Source organism: Austrofundulus limnaeus, unplaced genomic scaffold (genome assembly GCF_001266775.1).
Source record: "Austrofundulus limnaeus strain Quisiro unplaced genomic scaffold, Austrofundulus_limnaeus-1.0 Scaffold20, whole genome shotgun sequence".
In the NCBI taxonomy this organism is placed as follows: domain Eukaryota; kingdom Metazoa; phylum Chordata; class Actinopteri; order Cyprinodontiformes; family Rivulidae; genus Austrofundulus; species Austrofundulus limnaeus.
Window position 1 is genome coordinate 2,675,143 of NW_013952422.1, and position 10,994 is coordinate 2,686,136.

General features: G+C 37.9%; 2 protein-coding genes across 2 annotated transcripts in view; both read left to right on the forward strand.

Annotated features, from left to right (window-relative positions):
* Window positions 1–3,413, forward strand: part of LOC106514551 (rab GTPase-activating protein 1) — a gene marked incomplete at its 5' end in the record, with an annotated part of 9,584 nt that extends 6,171 nt beyond the window's left edge. Inside the window, 1 exon segment of the mRNA XM_014003865.1 lies at window positions 1,712–3,413. Coding sequence (XP_013859319.1) covers window positions 1,712–1,834 — 123 coding nt within the window.
* The window catches only part of rabgap1 (RAB GTPase activating protein 1), a gene marked incomplete in the record, with an annotated part of 67,046 nt that extends 58,191 nt beyond the window's left edge, over window positions 1–8,855 (forward strand). The window contains 1 exon segment of the mRNA XM_014003863.1: window positions 8,144–8,855. Within this exon segment, the coding sequence (XP_013859317.1) occupies window positions 8,144–8,341 (198 nt within the window).
* Window positions 8,856–10,994: the final 2,139 nt, after the last annotated feature.

Consider the following 10,994-nt stretch of genomic DNA (forward strand, 5'->3'; position numbering starts at 1 on the left):
ACATCCTACAGTATTTTTACAGTCTTTATTTTACAGTTAAAATATATATTTATCAAATAAAGTCTAATGTTACAACCAATCAGGGATCCCTTTAAATATGCTAAAAGTAGCTGTGGCTAATGTTCCGTCCTGCATGCTGGGCCTCTGTTTTATATTAAAACTATAACTTACAGAAGTGTGTACGTTCCTTCACACAGAGAACACTGTGTCGAGGTTATAAAGCTCAGCAGAGATATCAGTTTGGTGCTGGAAACGTTTCATTTACCTGGGAAGTGTTTGAATGTTGCTGTTGTGAACGTGGATGACCCCTGAATAAACTCATGTCATGTTTCTGTACTTTTCCTGCACAAACTGAAGAGCTGTTTGTGTTTTGTTGTGTTACCGTGTCTCATGGCTCTGAAAGCCATCCTCACACAGACGGAGTCGCAGTGCGCTGCAGTGTTTGTGTTCAACACTTTAGTCGTTGTAAAGACTCAGCAGATGATGCCATTAGGAGGAGACTGCTGGCTTTGTAATGAGAACGCGTTTCATTTTCTACCCACTTTAGTTGTTACGACTCAGGATGCTGCTGCTGCTCGTTTMTTTCTGTCTGAGCTACCTGCGTTCATGTGTCACAGGAAGCAGCTGAGAGGCCATCACACTGTCTTATTAGCCTTCAGATCAACAGTTTTTTTGCAAAAAAAAAAAAAAAAAGCTAACGTACTTTATTGGTCCAACATGTGAAAGTGAACTACAGCCGCTATTAAATAAACAGGCTTTTCGCACTTACCTTTGACATGTGTGCCCTATAAACAGTTTCCTTTCAACTAAATATGATTAAAACTAAAAACTTCATTTAAAAAAGACTGATATGATGCTCTGAAGTTTGCTTTAGAATGATGTGAAAGCTTAACCTGGTTTATTCATGTTTTGTGTATTTTAACTCCTGTTTTATTTCATCATCAAAACATTCAGCAGATGATCTTCAACCTTTAGTTCTTCTAACTTTTATACTTTTTAACATTTGAACCTTTTTCTTTTACAAACATAAATAAACACACAGATCTCTTCAAGGCCATCAAATATTGTTCTCTTTGAAAACTTCCTGGATTTTAGTCTTCTTGCTCTACTTTTAGCTACTGTTTTGCTACTTTAGCTTTCAGCTAAATTAGCCTTTGTTACTTTAGTTTGTAGCTAGTCTGTAGTTATTTCAGCTTGTAGTCTTTTGCTTCTTTTAGCTAGTAGCTAGCTTTTATTCACTTTAGATTTTAGCTTTTTGCTACTTTTAGTTTGTAGCTAACTTAAATTAATTTAGGTCCTAGACTTTTGCTACTTTTAATTTGTAGCTGGTTTTTGTTTCAGCTTATTTTTGCTATTTTAGCTTCTAGTCTTATGCTACTTTTAGCTAATAACTAGCTTTTATTCACTTTAGATTTTAGCTTTTTGCTACTTTTAGTTTGTAGCTGGTTTATTTTTCAGCTTTTTGCAATTTTAGTTTTCAGTCTTATGCTACTTGTAGCTTTTAATCCTTTGCTATTTTAGCTTCTAGCCTTATGCTACTTTTAGCTAATGACTAGCTTTTATTCACTTTAGCTTTTAGTCAACTTAAATTAATTTAGGTCCTAGACTTTTGCTACTGTTATCTTTCAAACAGCTTTTTGCTGCTTCCAGTTAGCGGTTAGCTTTAGCTGTAGCCTCTCAGTATTTAGCTTTGTTTCTTCTTGTCCACCAGGACCTGGAGCACCATTTGGGTCTCGCTCTCAACGAGGTCCAGGCCGCCAAGAAAACCTGGTTCAACCGAACGCTCAGCTCAATCAAAACCGTCACGGGGACCCAGGGAAAGGAGACCGCCTAACCGAACAATCCCCCTCCCTCCGTCAGACCCACCCAGTTTTAACAGAACCACGTCTGGAGCTCGGTGCTGAACCCTGAACCGGACCAGAACTTCACCTGTTAAATCTGAGGATCTTTGTCTCCTTTTAATCAACAAAATCGTCTTGTTTTCCTCCGACATTCATTCCAAACAAGAAGGAAGTCGTTCATCGAACCCCCCCGTAGACCCCCTGTTCCAGCTGATGACGGAGAACGTTCTGCTGATTGAAAGGAGKGACGTCAGAAACTGGGTCTTTCCTTCTTCACCTCTAAACTACTGGCACAAAAAGAAGTTCCTGTAAATTAGTTTTTGTTTGTTTTAGGTACGAAAGCTAATAGACGCATTTTCAGAACCGAGCTTTTTCTATTTTTGTTTAAGTCTCTGTTTAATGTATGTTTAAAAGAAGCAAAGTGCGTGTGTGTGTGTGTGTGTGCGCGTGCGTGTGTGTGAGAAGAAACGTGTAAAGCACTAAGACATGAGTGTGTGCATGTGCGTCTCATGTCCTTTAATGTTCAAACGTGTTAAAGTGTTTGTTGACAAAGCCTCGACTGGAAGGTGGATATAAATATGTAATTTATAAAAACACACCTGAGGTTTGTTTGGTTTAGATCTGTGAGCACAAAAAATAATTTAAAAGCTTTAAATCATACAAACCTCAGCGTGGTTTAGCTTATTTGGATGAAACGATGAAACTCAAGAGTGATGCAATGTTTAAAAATCACTTTTTTTTTTTGGGAGAATTGTGTTATGAAAATAGAAAATCCTTGCAGCACTTAAACACCTTTTTAAATCCTAATTTGTTTTTTGTCACCAGATGAGCTGAAACAAAGGGTTAATGTTTTAGTGAGGTGGAAAAAGCTGCGACCGGATCGTCTTCATGATTCGTGGTTTCAGCAGAAAACGGCTGAACTGACAGAGTCYTTCAGATCCTGAAGAGATTGAAACACAAAGTGGTGACTGCTTTAAATCAAAGCTCCCTCAGTAACCTGAGGTGTAACTACAGGAGGACGGGTCAGAGCCGGGTCACCAAGGGTCAAAGTTCAGGTCAAACTTCAAAATAAAAGTTCTACATTTGTCTGCAGGACATGTGGGAGCTCACAGCTGGGATTTCATATTTAGTTGACTGAAAGAAGTTTCCTGCTTCACTGTGTAAAACTGAAGAAGAAAAAGAAAGTTTCTGCATGGTTACCTCGAGGTGMGCTCTGATTGGCTGGAACCTGTGACATAGAAGGAAGAGTAGTATCTGAAGCACTGGGCTGTAAATAACACACAAAAATCATCAATATTGAATATTTGTTTATAATTTTCTACTCTAACGTTGCCTACCTGCTGCTGTGCTCCAGTTTAATCCACAGACATGTTTTTTTTTGTATTTGTTGTTTTTATTTTGCTCCAAGCTTCTCAGTCGCACTGCTGTTTGGTTTACTAAAAATAAAAGAAAAKAAAATAAAAAGCCAAAACCTACTTCATCAACAAAACCATTAACKTGTGGAAACTGTTCTAGAGTAGACTGCATTGTGTGTACATTCATGGATTTAAATATAAAGATATCGACACAAGACATCCCGTCTCTTTTGTTTGTTTATTTATTTACAGAAGAACCTGGGATCTGGATCTGTCCCCCTRAACCTCAGACTGGAAGACCACCACCAAAACATTCTGTCAGGGCTGAGCTGTTTCCCTACCTTTTCCTTGGAGAATTAAAAAAAAATGTGCCGCAGCTTTTTTAGATCATGTCGAGCGTTCGAAGCATTCAGGCCTGTAAAATTATCACCTCCTGTGTTGACGTTCGGCCGGCGGGATCGTTGCTCCCGGCCTGCAGCAGCTGAAGGTAACGAGTGTCGGCGTTATGCAATTGACTCGTCACGTCCTGCGTTACCTCGCTATAAATACAAYCTGCAGGCAGCAACAACATCAAACATCAAATATTTTATTTTAAAGTGGAACGCTGCTGCAGGATGAGCTCTTCTTCTGCTGCTCAGATGTGTTTTAGTGCAGAAAACAATAAAAAACATCAACAGGATCAGTAAAAAATTGAAAAACAAACAAAATAAAAACTATATGTTTACTTCCTCTCTTATTTTTCTTAATTAAATCTTCATTTTCTTTATTTCATCTTCAGCAGATCGGCTTCATTAGAATTAAACCTGTTTTCTTCAAACTATAACTTTTCAAAGTGCCATCTACAACAGGTAAGATATTAGTTGTTTCTAGCCTTCCAGTTCAACCCCACTTGAAAASGTCTGAATTACCTTTTTAAGCAAAAATTTAATGTTCAAACCATTAAAATACAGACTAGATATTAATCTGCATCTAYTGAGATCATTGTTAAAGTTACAGATTATTGCTTTTCTTTTACATTCTGGAATTTCAATTTTTTAATGTTAGATGTTCAGATTAAATTTGTCAAAATTTTTTAAAAGTGGATATTTTGAGTTCAAATTAGGCTCAAGATCAACCTTTTTTTTTAAATTACAAATCTTTAAATTAAGCTTCGGTTCTTTTAAACAGCTGTAATTGAACACAAACATTTTGACACATTTCCCTCACATTAAAGTAATAATGATGTCACACTATAAGCAGGTACTATTGTGTAATATTTACCTGAGTGGTGGTGTCAGTAATGTTCATGTCTCCACATTAAAAAAATAAACAATCAGGACCTAAATTAACATCATTTATCAGAACGACTGTTTTATAAATCTGTACAAGAGGAGGCTGTTATCAGGACTAAGTGCAGCTGCAGAGTTTCATGAAGTCGACCAATCAGAGTCAAGCTTTTGGTGGAGCCTGAAAGAGCTCAGTTTGTTGGAGACGGATTTGCTGGTTCAAAACCAAAGCTGAGGCCTTCATTCCTATTCTTTTCACTCGGCTAGAAACAGTTTCAGTTTAGCTTTAGCTGTTTGTTTCGCCTCGTTAAAGCTGAACAGACGCTGATGTCAGTGTCGATGCGGCGGGCGGGGGTTCTGTCAAATTAATCTGATTTGTGAGCGAACCAAGAGTTTCCTGTTCCAATCTGAAACACAATACAGGTCATCGTCTCAAAAAAAGTTGTCAGCAGTCCGTGGTCATTTATAGCTCTGCAGGGTGCAACGCTGCACTGAGCGAGCAGATGCCTTCAGTGTTCAGTTTCTGATTAGCGGGCGTAGTGTAAAAAAGATTAGGCAAACATTTCTCCTGTTTTGTCTTCAGGAGAACAACTTGGCTTCATTTGACCCAGTCTACTGAAACTGAGCAGGGTTTCCTCCGGTCAGACCCTTTTTGCCGCCTCTTCGGTTTGGCGCCCTAAAGCCAGAGCCACACACGTGCACCAGCGCTGCAGGTCCTGGCAGGATGATTGGCAGCTGTGGCCGTGTGCTGATGGTGTCGAATGCCGGAGATGTCACCGGATCCTCGCCGGAGACGCGGCCGTCAGCATCGCTGCTCTGAAAGATGACTGACGGCTGGAATGGGCCGAATCTCTCGCACGAACGTGCCAATTATCGGCCCTGACCTTAACTCGTAACGACAGTTATTCTCGCTGTTCGGTGTCAGAACGGAGCATCGGCAATGTGGGGGTTTCACCGGGAGTCTGTGGTAGAAAGAATCCAGTGACAAACCAATGTAAAAGGTTGTAAGCAAATTAAACAGCTGAATAATAAAAGAGTGCTGAGGTTTTCTGGATGGGGGGGGGGGGGGGGGGGGGCTCGTTGAAAAACGAGTCCCTTTTTATGACAGGAAGGAACGAGTGCAGAGATGGAGGGAGGGGGAGAATGCTGAGAGGAGAAGAAAGACAACGGCGTTCAGTCTGCGTGGAGTGACAAGTCGAGGAATGCCCAAAAATAGCTCATATTGTTTTCCAACCCAGATAACTCCAGTTATTCTTCAAAAAGTGTTTTCCTTTTTAAGTGCCTTTGAAAGCCAAGTCTTGTGGAAGTGGAGCCAGGAAATGTAAAAGCTAATTGGATCTCCAGCACAAGAGGACAGAGAAGAGTCTACTGGAGAAGCTAAAAACAGACGATTGTTGCATCCTAATTCATTTGGAAGAGGTGGAGTTTGACTGGAGCAAACCAGCCGGACGAGACSGTGTTCCAGTCTCTGGGTTTTACCTCGAATTTACCTCGAGACACGTTTGATCTGTCCAATCAGTCGTYAACTTTTAGTTCTGTTTGTCAAGTTAAAAATACAGTAAAGATATTCAAGTAATGTAGAGAGGACCAATCCAAAACAAATAATCTAAAGCAATAAACAAAATCCCCACCATTAAATTAAAATGGCTGCCAGCTACCACCTGTCTGTTTATTCGTCCACAAATCTGTGTGGTTAAAGCTCCACACTTGTCTGCAGATGGGTTCCTCCATGGTCAACGTCTGTGAGTTTTTGGSCATTTCTCTCTTTGTAAATGTCAATTTCCAGGTACAACAGTCAGGTTCTGGAAGCTGACTTTTTTTGTTTTTGGAAGTGAGCATTTGAAGTAAAAAGCAGGGTCGAGCGACAAACAACCCACAGTTTTTATACTGAAAGAGGCGAAAGTTCTTCCAGCAGGTTATGAGAAGAAAGGACTGAAGAGTCGAAGCTGCAAACACAATGATGTGATTTTGTCATGCAGCTGTGACGAGAGCTGATTTTAGCTGTTCAGATGGAGCATAACGTRACCTTTAGATTTGTTCAGTAAAGTATCATTTTTTAAATTATTTAAATTAAAACGGTCTTAAAAATAGAATTTAAAACTTAGGTCCTAAATTTGGTTTGTTCTTTGGTTTTTCCTTTCAAAGTAAGACGAGAAAAAACGAGNCTGGTGAAAATTTCATGTCATTAGCACCTCTAGTAATATATTTACTGAGAAAAATGGTGACGTGTTCAATACTTATTTTACCCGCTGTATATTATCCTTCCAAAGAATCTATTTTGTATTTTATAGTGGTCTTGAGTATTTTTTTGTTTGTTTTTGACACTTATAATAAAAAGCCCTTTAAGCAACTTAGCTCTGTTTTAAAATCAAAGGGTGAATCTGTGTTGTGTCAACTTGTAAATAATTGCAGAAAATCTAATTTTAAATAGGATTTTAGGCAATTTTTTAACAGCTTCCTGTTGTTTTTTACTGTTTCGATTAATCTCTACCAAAATATAATGATACTGATAATGTTTATACATTCATTTCATTAAAAACAACATAAATTCAATATAATGAAAATACAAATCATAAATAATTGAAAGGCAGCAAAAGAAGACAAAATCTTATATCTGCCCCTTTTTTCTCAGATAAAATCAATCAAAAAGTAAGTCCAAATTTCAATAACAAAACAAAAACAAAAAAATATCAAAAGATAACCAAATTTGATGGAACTGAAATAATATTTTTGACCAAAAAGGTGATTCTTAACGAATTATTAGTTAAAAGCTTAGCATACAGTCAGATCAACTGAAGAAGGAGGTGTCTTGTTTCAGTTTTTTTATTTTATTTTTTCTTGTTTTTAAAAGACACCGTTCATCTTCTGTATTTAACATTTGATGCTTCTTTGGTTCTCGCTCACTTCAGCCACTTCAAACCCATGTCATGTTCGGGCACAAGGGCCGGAAAGGAAACAAGAAAAACTTTTAAAAATCTGGTGAAACTCTTGATCAAGACCACTTTACAAATTACAAGAACGTCTGTCCCTTTATAAAAAAGAACAATTTAAACTGTAGCGCAGAGCTGCAGCTGTTTATTCATCAAAACTGATAAATGAATCACAGTTAAGATGGCTGCTGATGCATCTTCTCAGGTGAAGCCTTGAGGAAAAGAGAATTCATCCCATGAAGACAGGTTTGCTTAGTTTGTGAGTCCATGTGCCACCTATTTCCTCTTTTATGTTTAATTAATCTTTACAATGTGGTCGATGATAAGGAACTAATGTTTTCCTGTTTGAATGTTTAAAAGAAAATATAATAATATACAGTATATTTACAGAAAGAACTTATGAGGTGTGTTTTATAAAATGTGTTATGTATTTATAACACATCCTGATAAGAGTTAACGTAAGTTGTTTTTTCTTGGACTGAGTGATGAACAGCTTTGAGTCAGCAGGCCTCTGATCTGTCTGTGTTTAACGCCGTCCTCCAAACGTCTCATGTCGTACTGCGAGTCGAGGTGCAGCTCTGAGTGATTTATTTGTTCCAGTCAAGGTTGTGTCGAGGCCACGAGCTTGCCAAAACCTTTTACAGTCTCTGTCTCGTTCCGTGGCAGTCACACGGTCTCTGTGACCTCTGAATCTGCTTGTGTCGTTGGTCGTTTCCTCACCTAACAGCTAAAACATCTCTGTGTCCCTGCAGCTGAAAGAAATGTGCCGACGAGAACTCGATAAGTCTGAATCAGAGATTAAGAAGAACGGTTCCATTATTGGAGAATATAAACAGGTAAATACTGATTCATTCTTAAAGTTTGACTTTTTCTACAAAGTTGATTGCTTCAGGAACATTTTTTTCCTGTTTACTAGAGTGTTTCTTTTGCCACATGGGAGTTTGAGTTAATGAGGGAACTGAAACTGGGATGTTGTCACCCCGGCTTCTTGGAAGCATGTTTTTGAATACTTTAAAAAGTTTTATTTACAGCTCAGACAGAAGCTTTTTAAACTTATCCACATGGACAGGGTTCAGGTGAGAAATGCTGATATGTATTCTGACACGTTTCAAACCACAAACCAGGTAAATAAAATAGATTCTGAGGTTTTCCACAGTATTCTGAAAAAGTACAGCTAAAAAAAGAGATATTTGGTCACAGCTGACCTGAACCGTAAATAAAAACGGTAGTTTTAGTTGTTCGTTTACCAAAGATTTACAGGATGTAATATCCATTCACGGCCACAGGTGGTGCTGTTGCTTCTCTGCATAAATAATTTCACGTCACTAAATGCTGTTTAAGCTGCTACAATCTTAAATCTTACAAATCCCTTTGAGACGTTTTATTTGTAAGGTTAGCAAAAAGTCCACTTTAAATAAAGAAAAGTTTAAAATGTTTACTTGATAAACTTTTTATTGTTAATCCACTACTATTCTATTCAATTCTATTCAATTCAATTCAGTTTATTTATATAGCGCCAAATCACAACTGTTGTCTAAGGGCACTGTACACAAAAAACAATAAAATAAAGATTCTTCTAGATTATACTAGTGAGCATTTGCTGCAGATCTTATGATTTAAATCTTTTTGGAAACTTTCATGTCCATGAAAGTTTCTTCTTTTTTTTTAATGGCTAGAAAATGCTATAAAAAGTCTCCTCTAAGAAAACTACTTTAGTAAAAGTCTTAAAGTATTTAATGTTTTTTGTATTTAAGTATCAAAAGTAAATTTGACATAAAATGTACTTAAGTATTGAAAGGAAAGCATTGAATAAAAGTGAGGGGTTAGATTTTCTGAAATTACTTTTTTTGGGAGGTGACCTCCCAAAAAAAACATTTTTGTAAAGGCCAAGGTGTTTGTATGTCATATTGAAATGTAAATGTTAAAACATTTAGGGTGCAGTAGTCCACCCCTCGCACAGTGACTGCTGGACATGGGCACCAGTGACCCTGAAAAGACGAAGCGAGTAAAAGATAGATATATGCTACAGACACCTCCGTACTAAGCTACATATGTCCTGCTAACAAATAGAGTAAAATAAATATATAATGGTATATATACTTATATCATTTAACCAGGAGGTGAAATTTAGTTTCTTTTTTTTAACAATAACAAGCCAAAATGAAATAGGAATAATGACTTTCTACTTCTTACCTTATTAAAAAAATGTAAGGAATGGAAGTAAAAAGTAGGCTGAAAAATAATTGCTCAAGTAAAGTACAGATAACCAAAATTTCTATGTAAGTACAGAACCAAAGTATTTATACTTAGTTACCTTACGACTCTGTAAGAGACACTACTATTTCTAAATTGTCTAACTCTTAATCACTCAAAATCTTTTTTCCCCTCAGTCTCTAATAGGTCTTTAAATCTTAACTTGTAAAGTCAGGAGAATGTATAACATATACAGTTAATTCACAAATAAAACTCCTGTTATATGAATGTAAGGACTCTTAGCTATATTTGAGGTGTTTCTATGAGAATAATTTCTTTTCCAAACTACTTTGCTCAGGTTGTTTTTTGTTTGTTTGTTTGTTTGTTTGTTTTTGAGTGAGAGAAGGGACATGTCATTAAACTCAGCCCAGCTGAAAACTCACAACCTGCAGCCAATCTGATTTTAATCTGAGGTCTCGTCTTGTCAAAGTGCCCGGCAGTGGAACGGTGTCAGAAACGCACATTTAAATTTCTCAAATGGCTGCGGGCCAAAGGCAACTGATGGCTGACAACAATCCAGGAGGAATAAGTCATAATGTGGAGCTGAAGCTGCCAGCAGCTGGCAGTGTTTTCACAGCAGTGAGTCACTGCTCCTCAAATCTCAAACATTAATGGAGAAAATATTTTCAGCACAAAGCTCCTCTGTTGTCTCGCTGCCACGTTTTTGTGTTTTTAACTGGGCCAGAGAGTCGTGATCATTAAGATTCCTCTTCATGCTCGGCTCGAGTGGCACCATCAACCCCACAGAGGCTGCCTCAGCTCATATTTGTTGCTTTGGATTGGAGTTTTACTCATAAGGCTTTCCTCTGCCTTATTGTACAGCTGAATATTTTAAGAGTTTGAAAACATCGTCATTAATTCTTCTTATCTGCTTTCAGATTTAACTTATCGTTTATGTTCCAACCCTGGAAAAAAACAGCTGCAAATATGTGAAAATTAGATTCCTCTAAAAATAAAAAAATCCTTTTTTTTCTTCTTTCATCTATTTTGAGAAGAAATAATATCAAATTCCTGCATAAAACGACTTCTGAGCACATTTTGACTTCCATCTGCCTGAGTYCCTCCTCAGATCTGTCACTTAATGTTTAAATATAAACGTCTCCACATCAAATACTCTCGCCATCATCGCAGGGATCTTATGCAACGAGCCGCCTCCCGTCCCTCCCTGTGAAGGCAGGACAGAAATAGCAGAAAGACTTAAATCAGCAGCAGACCTCAGGTTCACCTGAGTCTAAAAATACTGGCGGCAGCCGAGGATCGACAACAGAAGGCCAACACAGAGGAGACGGCGTGAGCGAAAGCAGCCTCAGATAGCGAGCGCACAGCTGAACGGTGTGAGAAAATTGGGGG